Consider the following 27,118-nt stretch of genomic DNA (forward strand, 5'->3'; position numbering starts at 1 on the left):
TACCAAATCACATCTTTAGTCCGTGTCTAGTTCTAGTTCTTTAAATTGGAAAAACAGTTTTATTTTCTCAGGACACTCCCAAATGGCAAATAATTTCAAGTCATGTTCTTTTTAAAGCACAATTTTGGCAATACCTTAAAGCGCACAAATATCCGTCAACACTGTGATTCAGAGGTGGGTTCAGTTACATTTACTTAAATAAAGATATTGTACTTTTCAGAATACTTTCTAACAACATACTTTAAAATATTACTCCTACTTGAGTAATATTTTTAATTAAGTAACAGTTTTCTTACTGTTGCAATGTAGCATTCTCGCTTCATGTTGACAATATTAAATGATTTGAACACTTGTGTTTTTTCTCCTTTCTGTTTTTCTTTTGAAAACACCAGATTTTGTGCATGATTTAATATTTGGTCCTTCAAATATAAATAAGATGTTACGTCACAACAGATACTCTTAAAGGGAAGTTACTCTTTCTTGAAAAGTAGTTTTCCCAAATAATGTTTTACCATTACTTGAGAAATTTCTTGGACTTTGTACTTCTACTTGAGTAATTTCTTGGACTTTGTACTTCTACTTGAGAAATTTCTTGGACTTTGTACTTCTACTTGAGTAATTTCTTGGACTTTGTACTTCTACTTGAGTAATTTCTTGGACTTTGTACTTGTACTAGAGTATTTTCTTGGACTTTGCACTTCTACTAGAGTCATTTCTTGGACTTCATACTTCTACTTGATTCATTTTATTTGAAGTAGTGTTACTCCTACTTGAGTACAACTTTCACTCTATCCACCTCTGCACTGCCTGAAAATAAAGAATTTGTAGAAGCGAACTGTTTTCAGCTCTTGAGAATGATAGTTCCACGCATGCATAAAAAAAAAAAAAAAAAAAAAAAAAAAAAAAAAAAACATGCACATTTGAGAATGGCATTCCCCAACAGCTTGTCTTTGGTCCTTAAATATTCATACCCTTGTAAGGGTACCGTAACTTCTGTGGTTATTTGTATTCAGTTTTCTAATAATACCCCAATCTAGAGACTCACACGGTTTTGTCCCGGTGATATTTCGGGTGGCCCCCTGCGCTGGTGCAGTTTGAGCATCATGAGTTTTTCCATTGAATGCACAGAAAGAGGAAGTGAGACGTACAGCTGCGAAGGCGATATCATTAGAGGAAGTAACTGACAGAACGCACAGAAACAACGCAGAGGTGAGACACAAAGGCATTTCAACAAAGGTATGTTCATGATTTATTTGACTACATAGAAAGAGTAACACTAATAATATCGCGAACAATACCTCTAACAATAGCGTTAACGACACCGAATAGTGATTTGTCAAAATATAACACTGAAATAGTTAGAAATGTTCTTTACGACCTTTAACGCTAACACTAAAAACCATAAAGAATAATAAAAAATAAACTCCAAACATTTTGGTTGAACTTTCTATATTAACTTGAAAATAATGTTCAAATGTGATCATACGAAGTGACATTTGTAGCTTTTTTTTAATAGTACATAACTTTTATATATATTTTTTCATTGGGTAAATACGAAAATCTTACTAAAAGTCTTTATTTTTTTCTCAACTTTCTCGATTTTTTTTCTCCCCTTAAGAAAACAACCCAGTCCAACACTAAAGCAAGTGTCTGGTCTAACCTCTGATTACACCGTTTGTACTTTTTACTGGCTGCATTACTACAAAACTAAATACTTCTTGCCAATAAATACACAAAAAATAAATAAATACATACTTTTTGAAACATTTTAACACAAATACGAGCTTTCTACAACATCCCTTGACATTAGAAGTTTCAGTATAGCTCGGTTTTACGGCGTATACGTCCACTCTGACTATAGACTTCTATTCGTTAAGTACGCATTTGGAACTTTGGTAACATGAGATGAAAATGTGAAAATAAAAAGGCCAAATTCATGAACATTAAGGGTAAACTAAGTTAGGTTAACTTAGAAATTGTATTACTGGAGTTCAGATGCTTCACGACTTTCCATAGGTCAATACTATTTAAAGCTACACTGTGTAACTTTGTGGTTTGGGGTCCGTCACTGCTTGTTTCTATGGATACGCAGTGTTGGGAAGGTTACTTTTAAAATGTATTCCCCTACAGATTACAGATTACACACCCCAAAATGTAGTTTGTAACGTAATCCATTAAATTACTTAAAGTGAGTAATGTAATCTGAATACTTTGGATTACTTGATTTTCTGTAGAGAAGCAAAGACGAGGAAATCTTCACATAAGAAGTTTTGTCTGCTAAAAGAAAATAAAAAGCCCAGAATTTACTTAACCAAATTAAAAATATTATTGATAGAAGAAGAGGAGACACGTCCACGCAGCATGATTTAGTCCTGTTAAATCCTGTTTTAGTCCTGGTTTAGATCTAGTTTAGACCTGGTTTAGATCTGGTTTAGACCTGGTTTTAGCCCTGCTTTAGATTTAGTTTAGACCTGGTTTAGATCTAGTTTAGACCTGGTTTTAGTCCTGGTTTAGATCTGGTTTAGACCTGGTTTTAGCCCTGGTTTAGATCTAGTTTAAACCTGGTTTAGATCTAGTTTAGACCTGGTTTTAGTCCTGGTTTAGATCTAGTTTAAACCTGGTTTAGATCTAGTTTAGACCTGGTTTTAGTCCTGGTTTAGATCTAGTTTAGACCTGGTTTAGATCTAGTTTAGACCTGGTTTTAGTCCCGGGTTCAGTCCTGGTTCAATCCTGGTTAAAAAAAAGAAAAAAAAAAGAAAAAAGAATTGGATATAACCCAAAATGTGATATATACAGTTACTCATAATTTGTACTCTGATTACGTAACTCCAGTACATGTAATCTGTTACTCCCCAACACTGTGGATACATCATTGCTCTGCCTGGGTGTTCCACAGTGTCACATTAAACAGCTCTACCTTACTACTATTTATTCAGTTACAGGTGGTTTATAGGTCAAAAATACCTAGAAAAACAAACATTGTGACTATGAGCAACGTGTAACTTGGTCCGGTTTGGTCTCCATGGTGATAGACAGGTTTAATGCCATACTGTGAAAACTTACAGACAAAGCAGTTGGTTAAAATGCAGATTTGTCTTGTAATAAGGTCAATTTTTGGGTCTAGTCACTAATAGAAATGATCTGGTTCAACATTTGTGAATTTTGGATATTTTTGGCAAAGTACAATGTTATTAAAAGGAAAAACCCGTCTAGAAGTACGACATTATCACATTCTAAAATCTAAAAATCACCAGTATACTCTTTGAATGGTTATAAATGTCTATTCTAAATTCAGGAAAGGAGGTTGAATAATGCGATTTTAATGGGGATTATCACAAAATCTGAAAAACTGAAATGTGAAAAGTGAAATTTGTCAAATGAAATCCACTCAAACACATGAGTGATACCAGAGCCTGATATAAAAACACTTACAAATGCATTTTATGTCATTTGTTCATTTAAGAAAAGATTATACTAGACACTATGCATTCTCAGACATTTTAACTTTAAAAACTCTTCGTAAATAAACTCCCAAATAACGTGATACTGTATTTTTGCACTTTTTGGGTCATTTTACAACCATTTTACATTTGCCTAAAGCCTCAACTAAATAATTTAACAACATCTTAGGAAGCGTATGTTGGACTGACTAATTGAATATCAAAATATGAGGATATAATGACATTTTCAATTTTTTCAACTCTTCCCTTCATAACTTAAATGTACAATGTTTTCTTAAACCAAAAGTATAAATGAAAGTATGACAAATATTGAGACCAAAAGAAAAAGAATCCCTCTTTATTGGGGCTGAACCTGATTTTGGCGCATTGTCACGTTTTACGTTTTCAGATTTTCTATCATGCAGCCTTTGACAGAGTAACCGAATATAAATAGTGGGCAGAGATCAAATAATCTTATAGAACCAACTGCATTCAAGTTCAACATTTATGAATTTGGGATATTTTTGGCAAAGTACAATGTTATTAAAAGGAAAAACCCGTCTAGAAGTACGACATTATCACATTTTAAAATCTAAAAATCACCAATAGACTCTTTGAATGGTTATAAATGTGTAAACAAAAACATTCGAAATTCTGGAATGGAGGCAAAAGTGAAGTTGAATATAATGCAATTTTAATCGGGATTATCTTCAGAATATCAGAATATCTTCAGAAAAGTGAAATTTGTCAAATGAAAACCACTTGGATACAAGCAACAAGCAACATTTTCATTTTTCAACTCTTCCCTTCTTAACTTAAATGTACAATGTTTTCTTAAACCAAAAGTATAAATGAAAGTATGTCAAAGGCTCCATGACAGAAAATTTGAAAACGTAAAACGTGACAACATGCCAAAATAAAGAGGGATTCTTTTTCTTTTGGTCTCAATATTCGTCAGAGTAACAGAATAAAAGTAGTAGGCAGAGATTAGATAATTTTATGGAACCATGCCGTGGAGAAAATACAGTTTGTCGACTGGATTAAAGTTAGTTTGGTTTCGCAGCTCATCGAAGCTCCTTCTTCAGTTCAGTTCAGTTCAAAACTGAAGAAGCAGCTTGGATGAGCTGCGAAACGTCTGACTGAATCTTCTCCTCGCCATGGATTCTACCTGGACAACTTCACACTTCACTCTTCAACTGCATTCAGGTTCCACATTTGTGAATTTTGGATATTTCTTGGCAAAGTACAATGCTATTAAAAGGAAAACCCCGTCTAGAAGTACAACATTATCACATTCTAAAATCTAAAAATCACCTTTCAACTCTTTGAAAAGTTACAAATGTGTAAACAAAAACATTCTAAATTCCAGAATAGAGGCAAAATATAATGTGATTTTAATGGGGAACTGGGATTAACTTCAGAATATCACACAATCTGAAAAATTCAAATGTGAAAAGTGAAATTTGTCAAATGAAAACCACTCTGACACAAGCGAGTGATACCAGAGTCTGATATGAAAACACTTACACATTTTTATGTCATTTGTTCATTTAAGAAAAGATTACACTAGACACTACGCACTCTCAGACATTTTAACTCATAATTTTTACAGAGAAGCAAATGAACTAACATATGTACCTTGGAAAATCTAAATTGTTGTTTATTTTTATTAAAATGTTGTAAAACCCATCACTGAAACTATATATTGTCTGCTTCACTTCCTGAATTTGAAACATTCTGACGATTCTGAGGATGTGAAAAGTCTGTTCTTGTAGTAGTAATAATTGGAAACAACACAGACTCAGTAGGTGATTCTAATCTTTTTATAATGTTATCAATTTTTTACAATGAGGAAGTGCGGTTGCTTTCTTTGCGGCCAGTGCAGAGATAGTAAAATAAAATGGAACACAGGAAGTGAGTGACATCAACTTCCTGTCTGCTGTGAGGAGCTAGCAGATATCAACACAGTGCATTTAAAATCCTCTCGAATCATGTGTTTAATGTGTGTTTTTTATCTGATCTTTTTCAGGTTTAATCAAAGACGTCACCATGGCTCAGGCTTGTCTGAAATGTCTCAAGATCACCATGTGTGTAGCGAACTTCTTGTGTTTTGTAAGTGTTTCTAATGATTATTCTGTTTTAAATTCACCGTATGGGCCTACTACGAGCAAAAAAGGGAAACGTTGTAAAGTTGTAGGGTTTTTTTTGGCCTATTTATTTGGTTATGATTCATACTTTGCATCTGATGTGATCAACATTCTCCTGTGGTGTGGCACTAACTGACAGCACTGCTGTGTTAGAAGATCTATTACTAAAATCCCTCAATCATCCAGGTAGAATCCAAACCACGCTCGCGCCACCTAGTGCCTCCGCTCAGTTTCATTTCTCTCCAGCGACTAGGTCAGGAATTAGAATACACTAGACGGTTTGCAAAAATCCCGGAAGTGTGAGTTCAGGCACCAGCCAATCAGCGAAGAGTCATATATTCTTTGTTGGTAACGATTCCCGAGATCAAGGATTTAAAGCCAGAACAAAGAGAATGTTTGGTGAATTTTATCAAGGGGAAAGACATTATTGTCCTTCTTCCTACATCAGGGGTGTCAAACTCATATTGGTCCGGGGGCTGTATCCAACCTACTTTGATCGAAAAGAGGCCAGATCAGAAAACTCATGTCATATAAACCCCAAAAATAACAATAAGTTCAAATATTTATGCAGAGAAACACAAATCTATTACAGAAATATTTTTTAATTGATGAACTCTTTCTTTTACAAAGTATTATAATATCATGAACAACCTGAAACTTTAAGAAAAATGCAATTTCAACACAATGTTTTAACATGAACTTTTCTCATGTTGGACATTTTGCTGATGAAGGTGTCACTGTCAACAGTCAAAATGATCGTCCTTTAAGAGCGTTTGGAAAGAGACAAGTCTTCATTTGTGCTGCTCTGGTGGGAGGGGCCACGTACAGAGACGCTGGAGACACTGCTGTGATAAACACCACAGAAAATTACCAATATTTTAATAGAAAATATAATTCAAATATTTTTAGTAGAAAATCAACCGAGGGAAAGATTAAAGGTCTTGGAGGGCCGGATCTGGACCCTGGGCCGCATGTTTGACACCCCTGTCCTACGGGATTTAGGAAAAGCTTAAGATACCAGTTAGCATTACATACGTCACGACCAAATAGGAGCGACTGGTTAAATAAAAAACTACTCGCCTACCGTTAAGCGAACAACTCCTAATGCTGCGAGGTCAGACATTTTCCACAAAGTGAAACTGGCTGATGAATCATGCAAGTAGAATCCATGGCAAAAGAGAAATTCAATGTGTCAACTGGACTAAAGTTTATTTTGGTTGAAGATGTTTCTCAGTTCATCCAAGCTGCTTCTTCAGCTGTGGTCAGAGGCTGGTGGACACTTCCTTATATCTGTCTGCAGGGAGGAGCTAACTTCACTGAAACTACTCTGAAACTAACACACACACTTGTTTACAGTAGAGCTGCGAAACATATTTCACCAAAATAAACTTTTGTCCAGTTGACACATTGAGTTTGTCCTTTGCCTTACTCTGTTAGACTTAAGTTAGACTTAACCTGAGCTTTAATTTTACACAATGTGAGAAAGTATTGATTTAACTGGAACAACAACACTGCCCTATAAAGACTAAAGACCTTAACCTGCCAGCGTGTGAAACTGAGAAAAATGACTTCAAAGTTTCTGTTTTGTCCAAACAATAGGTAGGGCTCCCAAAATCTGACATCTAGATGGTATCATGAAGAAAATACTTGTTTGCGAAAAATATTGATTTCAAAACTTACTTCACCCTTTACCCTTATTTGTCAGTTCCTGTTCTCTGCCTTTGTGTCATGAGCAAAGGCAGAAGGCAGAAACTGTCATGATCAGTATTTGCTTGAATTTCCGCAGACTTCCACAGATGAAGGGTGTTATTGTTGTTGTGTTCTTTTGCAAGACACTTAACGCACCTCGCCCCCAGTCTTTGTGTGCACTGGTGTTTGAATGTCTTTGTGAACGGTTGAGTGTTTCCTTGACGTAAAGCTCTTTGAGTAGGCAAGGCAAGTTTATTTAACATAATTTATACACAAAATCATTCACCATGCTTCACAGAATAAGAAATACATTAAAATCACAATATAAACAAATCAAAACATAAATAATCATCATAAAATTAAAAAGAGAGAGACATTAAATTTGAGAAAAGAGTGCGAAATGAAAAATTTTAAACTTTCAGTCATACACAGCTGAACAGAACAGAAGTTTTGAGTCTGGGTTTAAACAAAGTCACAATAGAGTCTGTTTCACATGTTCAGCTAAAAACTGTTCCAGGTTTAGCTTCATAAAACTGAACTCTGACTCCCAGTGTTTATTAATGACTCTGGGCACCAGCAGGAGTTCGGTCCCTGAGCTCCTCAGAGTGCAGATGATTCATGTGGACAAGAGTGCGGAATGAAAACCTTTCAGTCATATGCACAGTGAAACAGAACCGTTTTGAGCCTGGATTTAAATAGCGTCAAAGAAGAGGCCTGTCTCACATGTTCAGGAAGATTGTTCTAGGTTTTAGCTGTGTGAACCTGAAACGCTGACTCCCCTTGTTTAGTCCTGACTCTGGGCACCAGCAGGAGGCCGGTCCCTGAGCTCCTCAGAGTGCGAGATGGTTCATATGACACAGATGTACTTTGGTGCTCGGCCATGGAGAGACTTGTACAAGCAGAGCTGCTTTAAAGTCTATTCTCTGCAGAGACCTGAGCACAGGACTTAAGTGCTCGTACTTCCTAGTTCTAGTAAGGACTTGAGCTGCAGCGTTCTGGATGTTCTGCAGCGTCTCACAGCTCGTTTGGAGAGACCAGTGAGCAGAACATTACAGTATCTAACCTACTGGAGACAAACGCATGGATAAGTTTCTCCAAGTCTGATTTAGACAGTAAACCTTTGATTTTTGCTATGTTTTTTAGATGGTAAAAGGCTGCAGATGTTATTGATTTGATGTGGCTGTTAAAGTTCAAGTCTGAGTCCATTATTACCCCGAGATTTCGTGCCTGATTTGAAGGTTTTAGAGAGAGAGACTGGAGGTGACTGCTGACACTGTCTCTTTGTTTCTATGACTTCAGTCTTGTGTGAGTTTAGCTGGAGAAAGTTGTTTTGCCTCCACACACTGACAGTGACAAAGTGAGTCCACTGGTCCAAAGTCTCCTGCTGCAGTGAGACGTAGGTCTGAGTGTCGTCTGCATAATTGTGGTAGGACACATTATTGCTGCGTATTAACTGGCCTAATGGCAGCATGTAGACAATAACCCTTTATTATTAGTCTGTCTACATCTCCTCTGCTTTCAAGTTTTCAAGTTCTTTTTTACCTTTAGTTTAGCAGAGATTGGCAATTCCAGGGCTAAAATTATCCAAATGACTCTAGCAAAGGTGTGTGGAACATTTCTCGTAACTCCTAAATGTGCATGGTTTGTGTGTTAAACGTGTGAATGAAACAAAACACAACTGAACTGACCGTTGACCTTCTCGTGTGATGGTTTCAGCTCTCTGGCATCGGCGTGTTGGGTCTGGGCAGCTACATGATCGTGAGTGAGGCGGCCATCATCGCTCCTTCTCTGGCGGGGCTGGAGTTGGCCCATCTTCTGATCATCACGGGCATCATCATCACCTGCGTGTCCTTCCTGGGCTTTCTGGGCGCGCTCAGAGAGAACCGCTGTCTACTGCTCACGGTAAGGCCACACACTTGGACTGGTTTGGGCTTATGTTATGTTTTAAGGTTAGCCTATTCTTTTCAGTGATGGATGAAGTACTACTTTTTGTTGTTTAGGCTACGTTTATATGATGATGGTCTGAACAGAAGATGCAAAAGTGGCACATTCACACTTCACACATTTTATTCCGCGTTTAGATTAGCGTTTTCGGGAGGAAATCTGCGTACATACGATGACGCAAAAGTGTGTGGAATTCTATTGGACATGAATGCCAGGTGGCTTGGTGGTGGTTGAAGGTCTGACGCATGGAAATGATCCGATGTTTGTTTCTGTGTACTGGACGTGAGCAGATCTGACCAGAGTTTTGTGTCTTGGGCAGTGTAGAAGGAAACGCTCTGGAGGATGGTTTCAGATTTTTGCATTTTTAAGCCCCAAAAATACCCTCACCGTCTAAATGAATGGCACTTCCGATAAAATATGTTGTCATTTACCCACAAGTGTTAAAGTAAATTACCACATGAAAAAAAATAAATGATAAAAAAATCTACTTAAGTAAATCTATTGTTATGTTCTGAGTTTAGCTTACTTATTTCAGTATTTTAGTGATGGATGAAGTACTCTATTTTGTTACTTAAGTAAAAGTACAGATACAGGGGCAAATGATTACTTAACTAAAAGTAAAAGTACCACATGAAAAAAAAAAAAGTAGAGTAGAAAGTACAGATACATGATCACAAATGTAGTGAAGTAAATTAAAACTATCCATTGTAAAAAAAACAAAAAAACTTAACTATGGTACAGATACTTAAAAATTGTAAAGTATTGTACTTTTACTTTTGTACCTTCCACCACTGACTCATTTAACTAAAACACAGTTAAGATCAGTGTTGGGAGTAACGCTTTATAAAAGTAATGAATGACTGTAATGCATTGCTTTTGCTGTAACGCAGTAATGTGGCATTACAGGGAAAAAAGTGGTAATATTTTACCCGGTACAAATGTGAGTAACGCTACAATGCTCTTTTAACTTATATTGAAGTTGTGGGTTTTTCGATTTTTTAAATACAAATTCTATAAAATCACCGTGATATCAGCAGCAGTGAAACGCTGGAGGCGCGCCCGTGTAGACCGTCGGGTGACCGCGAGCAAAAAGACCGACACAGAACTTCACGCTCCACGGAGCTAAACGCAGCTGACGCCCAGTTGCGCTCGGGGGTTCTCTCAGGGGCTGTCCTACATTCCAAGTTCAGTAACACTTTATAATAACTACACCTTACTTAGCCTTAATAAAGCATGAACAAAGACTTAATTAATAATGAACAAAGATTTAATTCATAATGATTCACGCTTAGTAAATGCTTAATAAAGCATCATTTGTCTTCACTTAAGAAAAGCTCTCAAAAAGACTTAACAGGTAACAGCTGCCTGAATGATCATTGCATTGAATTATTGGTAAATCATTCTCTCATAGCTTATTAATCATTAATAAATGCTCAAATGGTTAGTCCATGAGTAATTAAGTATGAAATAATTATGAGTAACTATTTACAGCACAGGCAAATTAAGTGCAAGTGCTAATTAAGGTAGTAATTAAGTAGTTACTAAGCGTGAATCATTATTAATTAAGCCTTTGTTCATGCTTTATTAAGGCTAAATAAGTAGTTATTATAAAATGTTACCCCAAGTTCTAGTCCAAGATTAGTCCTGGTTTAGTCCTGCTTTAGTCCTGGTTCAGTCCTGGTTTAGTCTTTGTTTAGTCCTGGTTCAGTCCATATACAGCGCCAGAGTTCAGCATCTTCACAGTTATTTTGGTGAGAGTAACTTAAAAGTGCTGCAATAGTAAATGTAATATTTTACATTTTAAATGCAGTAATATTGTAATGTAATGAATGACTTTGAAATGACACTAACAAGTCAGAAATAACACATTACAGTTTTAAAGTCACTTGCCCAACAGTGGTTACAATTATATATTTATGTGAATCGTTATCTGTTTTTTTCATTTTGGTTTTGGAGACAAATAATGAAGAAAATAGTAATTTTTTTCATTTTCCTGTTTTTGTTTTTATTTTGAAAAATGGATGAACGAATGACACACAGATTACTCAGTCTAAATGTGCAGGTTTGTGTGTTAAACATGTGAATGAAACCACATTCAAAAATAAAGTCCCTTAGAGTTATACTGACCCTACATTTGAGATCATGACTCATACGAGGGCTGAAATATATAAGCGGAGGGTTTTAATTAACGTGTTGTTGAGAAAATACAGAACAGAAAGTAGTTTTTGAACCGGAAAACTTTATAAAGCCACATGATTAAATGGAGAAAGTGATGACAATGTATCTTATTTACTGTTAATGGTCAGTGTCAGTAATTTAAACATGATTACAAGAGTTCAGAATCACGTGGGCTGTTTTATGGTAGAACTTGTATTTGGGGACTTGACGTTTGGGAGTGAAATGAATCCGTGTATCATTCGTTCATTTGTTTTTCAATATAAAACCAAAAATAAGAAAATGAAAAAAAAAACAACAACAACAGTTTTCTTCATTATTTGTCTCCAAAACCAAATGAAAAAACAGATAACAACCATTTACGTGACTTCCATGACTGTGATGTCGGACTTTTGCACTGCATACGGATGGGAGCAGGACTGATACAGGTCCGGGACCAGAGCGGGACCAAAGCGGAACCAGAGCGGACTCCGAGCTTTGACTCCGAGCCTCCGCAGGGTCCAAGCCTCAGCTTTGAGCTCCGACCCTGCCGTGGGCTCTGAACCCCCAGTCTGGTCCCGGCCTGTTCCCGGCCTGGTCCTGGTCTGGTCCCAGTCTCAATCCCGGTCTCAGTCCCAGTCTGGTCCGGGTCTGGTCCTGGCCTAGTCTCGGTCTCAGTCCTGGTCTGGTCCTGGTCTGGTCCCAGCCTGGTCTCGGTCTGGTCCCGATCTGGTCCCAGTCTGGTTTTGGTCTCAGTCCTGCTCTGGTCCCGGTGTGGTCCTAGATCTGGATCAGTCCTGGTTCAGTCCGTAGTGGTGCAACAGTTCGGCATCGCAGTCACAGAAGTCACGTTAACAGGAAACGTTTATCGTTTTTTTTTTTTCCATTCTTCATTTAAACACAAAATCAAAAACTGAAAAAACTAATCATTATCCATTTTTTTCATTTTGGTTTTGGAGACAAATAATGAAGAAAACTGTTTTCTTGTTTCTCTGTTTTCGTTTTCTTATTTTTGGTTTTATATTGAAAAATGAATGAACGAATGATACACAGATTGAAATGTCTTTTCTTCTGCCTTTATAGTGAAATCTAAAAATCAACTCAGTTCTACAATTGTAAATAAGCCTGTAAAAAAAATAAATTAATAAAAGCATGCAAAATTACACTACAAAAATCTGTGAAACAGCAAGACCGCAAAAGTATCCCGAATCCTGTCTTCACCGGGATACTGATGTGCATGTATACACACTCAATATTTGTTTTGGACTGCCTCCTGCTTGTTTCTATGGAGATGTCATTGCTCTGTGTGAAATCCCACAGTGTGACATTAAACAGCTCTACTTTTACTACATTTATTCAATTACAGGTGGTTTTACAGCTCAAAAATACCTAGAAAAACAGACATTCTGACTGTGAGCGGGGTCGCCTCTCCACAGATCTGACCTGTAACTTGGTCTGGTTTGGTCTCCGTGAAGATAGAAAAGTTTAATACCATAGTGTGGAGAAAAGCACTTGAGGGACCCTCCCCCAGAAAAGTGACACTGTGCACCTTTACAGTGTTTTCCTGACATCAGAGTGTGTTTGTGGTTGACGTATGGCTCCAGTGTCAGAGGCTTCTGTGCAAAAATGGTTTCAGTGGGGTTTATTTGTGTTATTGTTATTTATACAGGAAGACGCTGACCTTTGTGTTAGTTTCAGTTTCATGTGGATAGACGTCATACTGGATAGAAGTCATTACAGAGAAGTTACTTTTTATATTACATGTTGTCATGGCCGATACTGATTGTTTAGAATTAGTAGAATTTGAAATTGGCTGCCAAAAAGCTCTGTAGACATTTTAGGGCTCATGCGCTGGGTCCATTTTAATTATTTTCTTCAAATGTGTATGAGTAATTAGATTACAGTTACTTTGTTGAAATAAATGAGGGTATTTTCCTGTTTTCACATTTTGGGCTAAACCAGGACTAAAACCAGGATTAAAACTGGGAGTAAAACCATGTCTAAACGAGGACTAAACCAGGAAAAAATTTGGACTAAACCAGGTCTAAACAGTATGACACCTAACAGTAGGTGGACATAATTTAAGGCAGCAGTGATCTCATATAAAAAATCATTTCTCTATCAATAATATTTTTAATTTGGTTAAGGAAAGACTGGGCTTTTTATTGTCTTTAAGTAGACAAAACATCTTAAGTTAAGATTCGATTCTAGTCTTTGTTTCTCTACAGTAAAACAAAAGGCTGTTCATGGAGACTTGGGCTCAACAGACAATCTGAAAAGAACAAACAAGAATGTTCAGGATCTGGTTGGTACATTCATGTAATTTTAAAAAGCATGACAATGTCAAGTAATCCGAGTATATATATATTTATATATGTATATTAACCAAAGACTTATACTGTCCTAGAAAGGTAGACTCTGCAACTATGTACTTTGTCACCAAATAAAGCAGGAGTTTTACAGATGATTTTTGGTCTTAACTCAATTCTGACAAAGTTCTAAGGCTCATCTCTGTCTCGATTCGGTAACTGATTTAAAATTCAAACACTGATACTGCACTGTTCTGTTGTTTTACTGGTGCACAAGTGTAAAAGCGAACACTTACCTGTATTTTGTTGAAGGTCAGTGCTGCGTAGATGTAATTTTTGTTGACCACCATTATTTACATTCTCATCTTTAGTTCTTCTAGCTGGTCCCATCCATCCTCTTTGCTGCGCTGTGATCGGTGTTCATCTGATAATAAATGTCCAAAACACATTCTTGATCTCAGCATGTACAACAGCCTCCAAGTGCGTCACAAAGCTACGACCCCAGGACCCACTCTGATCTTCCCGAGAGCCTACACGGTTGGTGTAGGAATCCACAATGCACACGGCTCACAGATACAGATACTGCGACATGTTTTAAAGCAGGGTTTCCCAAACTTTTTTTCAGAGGTCAAAGATCAAATCAGGAATGATGTTAAAACTTTAAAGCCATTTTCTCTATCTTTATAGAGAAAATATGACAGTGGAGGCACATTTTTGCAGTGCCCTTTCTGCACTCAAATCAAGTTTTGTGTGTATTCTTTCCAAAATATCGGTCTGTGCTGGAGGTTTAAAACGATACCTGATACCATAAAAAGTGCAAATGTCAGCCCAAATATCAATGTATCTCTTTTCAACATCTAAATCTGCATTCTAAGTCCAAAGGCAAATTCTACCATAAACTTTTGACCTGTCCTGTAAAAACTATAGGGATTCTAGAATGTTCATCCTGAAGTTTAGGCCCGTCCACACTAGTTTGTATTAGAGTCGTTTTTGTTGCAGATGTAGTGTTTGTCCACACTAATACAATTGAAAACGGCTCCAGAGACCAAATGATCTGATGCTTCCAGCTCCCACGAATTCATCTGAGTACAGATCTGATCCGGCACTGTGTGGACGCCTGAAAACACTGATACTCTGATGTAGTTCTGTGCGCCGCAAAGTAATTCACCGCCAAAACACTAAGAGGCTAGAACATCTTTCCATTCATATAAACGTGTGTCTGTGTGTACGACCTGCAGACGTTTAATGTCTGAAAAGTTTCACATGAACCGTCTCCAACACGACAGAAACACAGAACAGACTCACCATCAGCAGAACACCCCTCTGTCACAGAGAGAACACTCATATTCCACTGAGTCATGTCTTTTAGTCCGACAGAAGTTGAACCACATCAGCGCACAATAGCGACCTGTTTAAGTGCTTTGTTTATGCAAATGAGCCATGCGGTTTTAAGTTTAGTTTCTGTAAAATGTAAACAAATCTGCTCAAAGTTATGTGAATAGGGAAGACTTGTGGACACAGAAACGACGTGTCTGGACGCAGAACGCTTTCGATACGGTGATACAGTGATTTGTTTAAGTGTAAACGTAACCTTATAGTAGAGAAATCTTAGAATTTTCAAAAGTATTATGATTGGACTGGAGTTTAACAGTCTGATATTACAGAGTGAGTTTGAAGTCATGTTTGAATGTTTATCCCCTCCTCAAAAACAGACCTGAAGTTGTATTTAGTTTCATTCAAATATCTGATGGTTTTTGTTTTGTTTTTTTCTTCTTTTTTTTCAGTTCTTCTTGATGCTCTTCATCCTGATGTTGGCTGAGCTCACTGCGGCCTGTCTGCTTCTGCTCTACGAGAACGACGTAAGAGCAGTTTGACTTCTTAAAAAATTCTGTGGTTCAGTTCAGTACTGCCTCTGTGCTACTGGGCAAGACACCTGACATCTTTTCTCCATATGTTTGTGGGATCTTAGTGGGGTACAAGCTATGTTTCCAGAACTGGATGAAAATATCTAATAATAAAAATAATATACCTGAAATTGTATTCATGGCTTCAGCTAAAACTGCTATTTCATGTTACAGACGCCATTTTGAGGACTCAGTTTGATTACTGATAATTACCCCGTGTTTACAAAAGTACTGGTATTGAAAACTGATAGCAAAAATGTAAAAAAAAAAAAAAAGTGTGTTTGAGTAATCCTTTAATATGTCTATAGCTCCAAAATGCTCCGTTCCACTTTGTGATGTCATGAAGTGGTAGTTAAAGTGAACAGCTCCTTTTACTTTTAGTTCAGTAGAGATTGGCAGTTCCAGAGTTAGAAGTATCCAAATGATTCTAGTGAAGGTGTATGGAGTTTAAAAACACAGTGGAGCACTTCCTGTATCACCACATGACGTCACAAGGTGGAACAGAGAATTCTGAGCTTTGGAGATGTAGACAGACTAATAATAAAGGATTACTCAAACACTTGTTTTCTATTTGAGAGAAGAACTCAGCAACGTCATATGGGCCCTTTAACATTTGATTTAATTTTTCTACTGTCCTGTTTTATTTTGACAGATTTCCACTTGGCTCGAGGAAGATCTGACAGCGACCCTGAAGAAGACTATAGAAAAAACGGACAATTCTACGAGTATCAATTTTTGGGACGTGACTCAGGAGAAGGTGAGGAGACTATAAATGCAAATAAGAACAAAAGGAAAATATGAATTATTTGAAATGTCCCAGATAATGAAAAACATTTAAACACAGGACACATTTCAAAGAGTGGGCAGTGACACATATCACGTTTTAAAGCAACTGTAAAAGTGTGTTTTGAATTCCATAAATCTGACCTTCTATCTTCTCCCAGATATGAGGGAAACATGTTCAAAACAAACAGAATAAATCAACATTACAACAGTTCTCAGAAACAGCTCTGAGTTACACAAACATGGGACATGACAGACAAGTTATTTAGTTTATAATTTGGTGTTTTGGGTCGAGATCATTATCCAATCAGAAAGCAGAGTGAGACTCATGTGAGTCTCTTCTTTGGGCCGCCAGTTTCACTGCGGAAATCCAGTTGGTTTAAACCTAAAAAGTTTAGGCACCAGTGTTGGGCAAGTACTAAGTAACTCATGACAGTAATCAGACAGACAGAACACATCAGGAGAAAAGAGTTTCTCCAGTGACAAACACAAACACACACACAAACACACATGATATGGCCTCATCTGGGCGAGTACACACAACACTAGTCCAGTGTCACTTAGGTGGTGGAAGATCAACACCAGCAGCTCTACAGGAATTGCACTTGCAATAAAATTCTTATTGCAGAATGTTTGTGTGCTCCTTTAAAAAAAGTAAAAGTACTTTTATTTATTTATTTGATTGGGACAGCATGTTAATAAACAAACATGACAACATGAATGTAAACACACCGGATTGTAGCCCAAGGCTCATTTCCATCTGTTGTCCCAAGGGCTGGAGTCACAGGGGCCAGATACTAAAATATTGCACACTCCACTCATTACATAGTTCCATTATTGCACAGTCCATTATTGCACAGTTCCCATAGTTTCATACTCCATTCATGTCTTTGTAATCAGTAATTTGATTACTTTTGAAGTAAAGCCATTAGAGTAGTGGTTCGATTACTTTTTGAAGGAGTAATCAGTAATTAGATTTTTTTTCCACAGTGATCTGACCAACACTGACAGTCCATGTGCAGCTGTAGTAGTACCTGTAGTACTTTTTTTTACACAGTACAGAGTGAGGCTCCAAACGCTTCTTTAGTGGAGCAGCAGTAAAGATTTGCTCAGATTCCTTCTATATTTGATTTATTTTTAAAATGTGATTTCAGATGGAGTGTTGTGGAGTTAAGAATGAGTCAGATTGGAAGGGTAAAATCCCAAAGTCCTGTTGCATCAGACCCTGTAACCCAGACGCACCAACCTACTACAAAACGGTACCAACAAAACACAAAGACATGTTTTGTATTTCAATATTAAATCACTATTTCGTCACATTTTAGGGCTGTTTTGAGAAAGCAAAGGTGCTTTTTGAGGACTATTTTCTGACCAGTGGGATCGTTGTCATTGTTCTCTGCATTGTTGAGGTAAATATATTTTGTTACTACGACTGAAGTACTTTTTAAAGCACTCATCTGACGCTGTTTTCTGATCTGTGTTTTTAATGTCGTTTCCTCGTCACAAACAGACCTGGAGTTGTGTTTTGATTCATTCACACACGTTCAACACACAAACCCTACATATTGTTCCACCTTGTGATGGTGATGTGATATGGCATACAGATAAGATTTATTAATCTTATGAATAAATAATAATAATAATAAAAAAAAAAACACTGCTTGCTAGTATGACGTATGATTCACAAATATCTGTTATTTGTTGTGATGATGTTTATACAGTGGTGGAAGGTAAAAGTAGTAATAAGTACTGTACATATCTGATATTTTGACATGTGACTTCAGTCTGAATGGACAAGGTGCATTCATCCAATCTACATGTTATCACACAGTGGACTTGGCTATACCAAAGAGTTTGGCTGATGTGTTTACTCACGGAAATAGGCTGCCGAAGATGTGTTTCCTCCCATGAGAGTGGCACAAGTAGGCGCTCACAAATGTACACAAATGTTCTTCTCATCATACGAAAATTGATAATGAGCTCACAAAAAAAGCCACGGCCAAAAACCTCGTCCTTCTCCTTCTCAATCTCCTCCTTAAAACAAGTAAGTTGTTCATGTTCTGGCTCCGCTACGAGAGGAACTTTAAAATCTCCAGGTGCTTCGATGCTGCGTCCATGTTTGGACAACTTCCATAAACACAGAGACGCTCACTGCGGTTGACGTCGTCGTGTCTCCAGTGCACATGCGGGACACTTTTGGGCCGTTTAATGTTCACACTGGAGTCACATACAAGTCACATTTAATTGGAAATGTGAACGACCTCGCAAAAACATCGGATTTCACACAAAAAAATAAAAAAATTGAGCATTAAGTTCTGCAGTCTGAACGTGTTAGAACTGTTATTTCTTCTTGTAGTCTACACTGAAATGGAGCAAAGGATCATGGTCTATGTAGTTCCCTCTGACCCACCCACATTCACATTCATAATCCACATTCCTCCACGATCTGCCAATGGATCGTAGAGGTCTAGGCAAAGGATCAGTCTCAAGTGTCAACCGTTTGTTTCCCTTAATGCGCCTTATAATCCGGTGCACCTCATAGTCCGAAAAATACAGTATTTTGTTTAACTGTATTTTTATTGTTTTTCCAGGTTTTGGGGATGTGTTTCGCCATGACGCTGTTCTGCCACATCAGCCGAAGTGGACTCGGATACAAACTATAGACCTCTCATTACCAAACTGTGAAACTGACCTGGAGCTGTGTTTTGTTTCATTCGCACATGTTTAACACACAACCCGAAAACACTGTTCCACCTTGTGATGTCACATGGTAATACAGGAAGTGCTGAAGAGTGAGTAACTGAAAAAAACAAAACACAACTCTAGCTCTGTTTTTGGGATGGTAACAACATTCTAACAGTTCACAAGAGTCTATTTTGTGTAATATAAGACCTGTAATGTATGTGTTACAAACTGTGTTCAAGCTAAACTCTGAGTAAACTTTGGTACTTTTAACTTCATATAAATACTTCAGGTTGTCAGAGGTAGGTAGTACTCAGATTCACTGGAGTACTTTTTAGCAGCGTACATTTACTCAAACTTGTATTATTTTCTTGAAGTAACAGTACTCTTACTTGAGTAAAACTTGTGCTTCCTCTTCCCGCTGAGTAAGTCTAACGTGACAAAAGCTTTATGTGACAATATGAAATGATTTGAATGTTAAAGGGCCCATCTCAAGAAAAAAATCTACTTTTCAGAGCTTTCTACCTTCTAAGAGTGAGTGTGTGGGCCTTGTATTTGTCACCCATGTGGTTTTTAGATTGATTCTGTGTCTTTTTTTAACAAATTGCAGTGTATTTCTGCCACCTTCCCACGTGACAATGAACTAAAGCTACTACAACAATGAAGCGGCAGATACACCTGACACGTTTGACGTAACAGAAAGCGCTTCACACCCGCCCCCCTCCACCCATCAACTGACAATTCCCACATGAACACTTAAACAAAAGTGACAGCATAAGATCATCGTTCTCCACTGCAGTGAACGCGATATAATAAGTTGATCTACTAGTGTTTATTAAAACTTTACCCATCAATAAAGTGGCAGCTGATGTGGACGCGGTGCTTGAGCTTCGTGCTCCTCAAAGTCCTCATCCGATTCTGGGTCCAACACATGCGGCTGAACTAGGAATGGGCATTCGATGAAATTTTCTTAATGATTAATCGATAATCGATCGTTAATTCTTCCAACGATTGATTAACGTTTTTATATAAAAATGATCATCATTATTATTACTATCTGCCCTATTAATCTGCATAAATAAATTCAACTTTACGACATATAAACCATAACGACTCTAGAGCCACATCAGCCCGTTTGAGATTAGAATGTGTTTAATTCAGTTTTGCTCAACTCTCACAGAAACAAAACTTAAAACCGCATCGCTCATTTGCATAAACTAAGCGAAGATAAAACTACAGCTCTTGTGTCGCTGATGCGGTTGAACTTCTGTCGGATTAAAAGACATGACTCAGTGGAATACAGGTTAGTGTGACCATATTTGCGTTTGTCAAAACCAGGACACCGTACGGGGGGAGGGAGGTGGGGACTCGTCATCCACATTGCGCGACTCATGGACTCACACTTGTCCCGAACGCAACAGAAAGCGTGGAATTTCTTGTACAAGTCATTGTTAAATATGCATTTGTGCTTCGGTACGTTGCAGACTGAACGACTGTATCTTGCTCCTTCTGATGCAGAGAGACACATGTACAGACCCCTGTTTGGTCATGTTACGCACAGCAAACTACATTTGGTTTGTCGTTTAAAATTAACGTAATTGATGAAATTCTTAATGATCAATTATCGATTAATTGACTAATCATGCCCATCCCTAGGCTGTACGCGCTGTATCTCCATGATGAATAAAAGTTTATTCCTACCACTATCAGGGTGCACGTCTGTCTCCCCCTCCCTCCCTGAGATGGGCGGAGGAAGGGCGACTCACTCAGAGCCTGCATCACGTTTGGAGGGCGGAGCTTGTGCTTTCTCAGGGAGGGCGGGGGGGAGGAGCAATAGTCGGTCTTTCATAGTTCCTGGTTTGTGACTGTCTCCAAGAAATCAGTAAGATTTCAGAACTATTGTGTAATGGATGTTCCAAAACCCAAATTGTGCTTGTTTATGTGCAGAAGATACAATGTGAAAATAATTATTTTACATGAGATGGGCCCTTTAATATTATTGGAAAAAGCCTGTGTTCAAACTATAAACCTTGAGTAATCTGTGGTACTTTTAACTTTATGTAAATACTTCAGGTTGTCAGGAGTAGGTAGTTAGATTCACTGGAGTACTTTTTTAGCTCCATACATTTACTCAGACTCGTATTATTTTATTGAAGTAACAGTACTTTTACTTGAATAAAAGATGTGGTTCCATTTCTCACTGTGAATGAGTCTATAGTAACAAAAGCTTTATGTGACAATCTGAAATGATTTGAACATATGTGTTTCATTCTATGATTGAGTTTGTCTTATTTTTGTGTTTATCTTTTGGAAATGGCAGATTTTGTGCATGATTTCATGTTTTGTAATCATCAAATTACATTAACTTCAAATTATAACTCAGATATTACTTACAGTTACTCTATAAGTACTTTTTCCAAATACTTTTTATACTTACTGACCACTACTTTGCACTTTTACTTGAGTAATATTGTTCTGAAGTAACATTACTCTGACTCTTACTTTTACTTCGACTTTTACTCCACCCACCTCTGCAAGTTGTGTACTATTGTTTTAAAGGGGTATTATGTAACTTTTCTGGTGGAGAGTTCGTCAAATGCTTTTCTCCATGGAGATCTTATTGCTTTGTCCGGAATGTTCCACAGTAAAATTTGGTAACAGACCAAGTTACAGGTCAGATCTGGAGAGGCGATCCCGCTCACAGTCAGAATGTCTGTTTTTTGAGGTATTTTTAAGCTCTAAATCCACCTGTAAATGAATAAATGTAAAGTAGAGCTGTTTAATGTCACACTGTGGAACATTCCAGGCAGAGCAATGACGTATCCACGGAAACAAGCAGGTGACGGACCCCAAACCACAAAGTTACACGATGCACGATTGATGTTAGTTCCGTTGAGCCTCTCTTTTGCTTGTAAAAGAAAAGTCATCTTTAAAAAGCTATAGCAGTAATAAAGTATTGTATTGTTTGAAACAGGAGCCGTGTTGTGCGTTTGTGCAGATGCAGGTTTATTCTGTGTGCATTTCCGCTCTCACTTCTGTAAACTGTGGTGGGGCAACAGTTACGCCTTTACTTCCCCTTTCACACCAGAGGTTTACAGAAATGAACAGTGCTTCTCAGAATAAACTGTACTCAGAGACTTTAATAGTTTTGGTTTGCTGACACAAAACACATCACAAAATTAGACTTAGACAAACTTTATTGATCCACAAGCAGTGTTGGGGAGTAACAGACTACATGTACCAGAGTTACGAGTACAAATTATGAGTAACTGTATTCAGTTAGAGTTACTGTTTAAGTGAGTGGTAATTAGATTACAGTTACTTGTTGAAATAAATGGATAACACAGAGGTATTTTCCCGTTTTCACATTTTGAGCTATACATCTTTTTTTTTTTGGTAATTCCACTCATTGCCGGACACTAAACCAGATCTAAAACCAGGTCTAAACCAGGAATAAACCAGGTCTAAACCAGGTCTAAACCAGGTCTAAACTAGGTCTAAACTATGTCTCAAACAGGATTTAACAGGACTAAATCCTGCTGTGTGGACCATGTCTCCTCATCTTCTATCAATAATATTTTTTATTTGGTTAAGTAAAGTCTGGGCTTTTTATTTTCTTTTAGCAGACAAAACATCTGATGTGGTGATTTCCTAGTTTTTGCTTCTCTACAGCAAATCAAGTAATCCAAAGTATTTAGATTAAATTACTTAAAGTGAGTAACGTAATCATCAAATCAAATCAAACTTTATTTATAAAGCACTTTTCATACAAAATGCAACACAAAGTGCTTTACAGTGATTAAAAACAGTCCCGCATTTCCACCCAACCACCCCCCACCAACCCAACCCCCGCACCCCCAACCCCACATAGTCAAACAACCCAAACACACACACTCACATACACACAAACATGCACACACACACACACTCACACTCACACTCACACGCTAAAATACATAACCGGACACAATAAAATGTGATGTAATGGATTATGTTACAAACTACATTTTGGGGTGTGTAATCTGTAATCTGTAGGGGAAAACATTTTAAAAGTGACCTTCCCAACACTGTCCACAAGGGAAATGGTTCGGACACATTCGCTCACACATCACAATATAATATAACAACAAGAGTAAAACATAAATGATAATAAATTCTAAATAAGTAGCAAAAAGAGCAAGAGGCAGAATCAAATACTGCGCAAAGACATGTTGAAACAATGTCTCTTTAGGGTCATTTTTGTACGTCCAATCACGTTGACGCCAGATGCCAGACGCCAGTCTTTTTTCCAACATCTTCCGGACGTCCGAGTATTGATGTTTCAGGGACATCCGGATGAGGCGAATTCTAGTCCAAATGTGGTCCATGTCAGCATCTTTTCTACATTAATAAAAATCATCAGAAAAGCGCTGTATAAAACTGACGCATGGACACTCAAAGACGCTTGCAGATCATTCTTCATGCACTCCAGACCCAGTGGTAGTAAACTACTATTGTAGCCACAGCTGCCATGAGACAGACTGACAGAAGCGAAGCTGTCAGTCTGAACCATCTGCCCCTCCCTCCACCACCAACACTCACTCACACACCACTTTCATACGAAGCAACGCAGGTGAAGTGTCTTGCCTAAGGACACAATGACAGTTTTTGCGATTTTCCCAATGATCTTCCATCCAAGTCCTAACCAGTCCTGGCCTCCGAGCTTCTAAGATCTGACGGGATCAGACTTTGACAAGCTGGTATGGCCATGTTTAAATGTAGTTAATATGATGAAGTGAGATTCAGGAGCAGGACCAGGCCTCAGCCGCCCTCTCCTCTCACCAGTGAACCACAACTCACCTCGACCACACCTCGAATTTCCCAGAAGCCCATATGTAGCAGCCTTTCCCATCATCCCAGTTTGTCTCGGCGAACTCCGACCCCACCCTCCCATCTCTATTTTGTCTTTCAGTCAGAAGACCCCTACAAGGGGGGTCGTGTTCTGGCTGGGCCAATTGCAGATTGAGATGGAGCCCCCATCCATAGTCTCAACCCTGCCATCTTTCCCTCGCTTCGTACATTATCTTATATCACACTATGTTGTTGTTGGCGTGGTCCTAGCTAGTGAAACTCATCTTAAAGTGTTTTTATCTGTTCCTGGGCTCTGTGCAGAACTGCGATGCCGTTTCAGACAGTAGCAGAATGTTTCAGTTCATTTTGTCTCAGCAGCAGGAAATTGGAAACACAGGTGTAAAGCATTTCCAGTTCAATCTGCGACTGATCCACATGAAGCTCCAGGAAAATGGCAGGATACACTTTACAGATTCTCCACCTTCAAACTTCAACTTTTCCCTGACAAACACGTAGAATTTCCATGACCAGAAGCATTTCAAAAGATTAAAACATTTTTTTTTGATTGGAAGAACAAAAATGTGACTGTTTGCTGCAGGTGTTCCAATCAGTAGGAGCAAGTAGAGGGTGCTCTTGGAAAAAGGATCAAAACTCAAACACAATGGACTCCAGGCACTCCAAACAAGTAGAAAAAGTAAACACATTGCACGAGGAAAAATATAGTTAAAAAGGCCTTTATTTGAATGGCCAAAGCCGACATGTTTCATCATCATCAGGGCTTAATTAAAACAGAGCATAGGCGTGGCCTTCAAGTAGAACACATCAACCAATAGCAGGCTGGAGTCGACTGGAGACAGACAGAACCGGTGCACAAGAACAGGACATGGTACAGGCAAAAAAAAAAAAATCCATAAACAAAAAACACATCATCATTACCAATAATTTATTAATATTTATTGTTTGTATCATTATTATTATTTATTATTATTATTATTTATTTTTATTAATAATAAAAATTATTATTATTATTATTTAGTAGTATTATTAGTATTATTATTATAGTATTATTATTATATTATTATTATTATTATTAGTAGTATTATTATTATTAGTATTATTATTATTATTTTATTATTTTTATTATTATTATTATTATTATTATTATTTTTTATTAAAAATTGTTATTATAATTATTATTATCGCCATCATTATCAATAATATATACATGTACACATGTAAAATAATGATACAAACTATAAATATCAATAAATTATTGGTAATAATAATAATAATAGAAACATTAATGGTAATGATAATGTGTTTGTTTTTTGTTTATGGATTTTTATTTTTTTTTTTTGCCTGTACCATGTCCTGTTTCTGTGCGCCTGTTTTGTCGGCCTCCAATTGACTCCAGCCTGCTATTGGTTGATATGTTCTACTTTAAGGCCACGCCCATGCTCTGTTTTAATTAAGCCCTGATGAAAACCAGTTAAGGTCGAAACATGTTGGCTTTGGCCATTCAAAAGATTTTGTTTAGTTTTTTTTGTTGATTTATAACAAAAGTATCAGTATCACAAGGGGTACACATCTGAGAGAACTGCATTATGTAATCTTAAAACTTATTTAAAGATAACCTGTACCATTTGTTTCCATAGAGATACTATTGCTTTGCCTGGAAGGTTCCACAGTATGACATTAAAGGGCCCATATTACACTGTTTTCAGGTCTATGTTCTGTTTCCTCATCACAAACAGACCTGGAGTTGTTTTGTTTCATTCACACATGTTTAACACACAAACCTTGCACATTTAGGATAAGTATTTAGGATAAGGAATCAACAGCTAATGCCAAGGCTCACGCCGTGCTATTGTTTTTTTTTTTTTCATACATTACAAAATATGGGAACCAAACAATATACAAGACAAACATTACAATCGAAGATTACATACAAATAAGGACAAAGGTGACAGTGTGGACTGTGTGTAGATTTTTTTGGTAATCCACCTCATAAGAGAAAAAAAATAAATAACATAGGATATGTAGAAAACATATCCCATGTTATTGAAATATCCCATAATTGGAAATTACAACAAAATGTGTCTTTCAAGTGCCACGGTATTTACTATTTACTGAAATTACTTTCAAAAATACTGAAAATGATGATTATTATTACTTATAATTCAAGTTCGGTGGGCCGGGTTAAAAAGATTAAAGGACTGCATATGGCCCCCAGGCCGTAGTTTGCCCACCCCTGGGTTAGAAAGTATGACAATAACTGAAAATGATTAATATAAAAAGTTCTCACCATTAGCAGCGCATTACATACGTCACAACCAAATAGCAGCGACTGGTTAATTAAAAAAAGTTCTTTCCTACCGTTGAGCGAACGAATCCTAATGCTGCTCAGACAGTTTCCATGAAGTGATGAATCAGGCTAAGTTTTTCCCAAATCCCAAACGCAATAAAATGCTGCATATGAGTCAGATTTGTGGAGATGCAAGCCTGCGTGAGGACCACAGACTGTACAGACTTTAAGGGCCCATCTCATGCAAAAGAACTCTTCACATTGTATCTTCTGCACATAAACAAGCACAATGAGTTTTGGAACATCCATTACACAATAGTTCTGAAATCTTATTGATTTCTTGGAGTCACAGACCAGGAACTATGATATTGCTCATCCCCCCCCACCCGTCCTGAGAAAGCACAGGCTCCACTCTCCAAATGAGCCGCCCTTCCTCTGCCCATCTCAGGGAGGGAGGGGGAGACAGGCGTGACCCTGATAGTGGTAGGAATAATCTTTTATTCATCATGGAGATACAGCGCGTTCAGCCGCATGTGTTGGACCTGGAATCGGACAAGGACTTTGAGGAGCACGAAGCTCAAGCACCGCGTCCACATCAACTGAACATTACTGATTGGTAAAATATTAACACTAGTATATCAACTTATTATATCGTGTTCACTGCAGTGTAGAACAACGATCTTATGCTGTCGCTTTTGTTTAGGTGTTCATGTGGAAATTGTCAGTCGATGTGGGGTGGAGGCGGTGGCGTGGGGGAGGGGACGGGTGCAAAGCACTTTCTGCTACGTCAAACGCATCATAGGTGTATTTGCCGCGTCATCGTTGTAGCAGCTTTAGTTCGTTGTCACGTGGGAGGGTGGCAGAAACACACTGCAATTTGTTTAAAAAACACCAAATCAATCTAATAACCACTTGGGCGACAAATACAAGG

General features: G+C 37.7%; 1 protein-coding gene across 1 annotated transcript; it reads left to right on the forward strand.

Annotated features, from left to right (window-relative positions):
* Positions 1-1,084: 1,084 nt before the first annotated feature.
* LOC110168327 (leukocyte surface antigen CD53-like) lies at positions 1,085-22,023 on the forward strand. Its single transcript, XM_020933759.2, has 8 exons — positions 1,085-1,236; positions 5,470-5,552; positions 8,993-9,178; positions 15,468-15,542; positions 16,240-16,344; positions 17,525-17,629; positions 17,696-17,779; positions 18,962-22,023. Exons 2-8 carry the CDS (start codon positions 5,490-5,492, stop codon positions 19,031-19,033), a joined length of 690 nt encoding a protein of 229 aa, XP_020789418.2. The 5' UTR covers positions 1,085-1,236; positions 5,470-5,489; the 3' UTR covers positions 19,034-22,023.
* The last annotated feature ends 5,095 nt before the right edge of the window (positions 22,024-27,118 follow it).

Source organism: Boleophthalmus pectinirostris, unplaced genomic scaffold, assembly GCF_026225935.1.
Source record: "Boleophthalmus pectinirostris isolate CB_2022bp ecotype Guang Dong unplaced genomic scaffold, ASM2622593v1 HiC_scaffold_20, whole genome shotgun sequence".
NCBI lineage: Eukaryota > Metazoa > Chordata > Actinopteri > Gobiiformes > Gobiidae > Boleophthalmus > Boleophthalmus pectinirostris.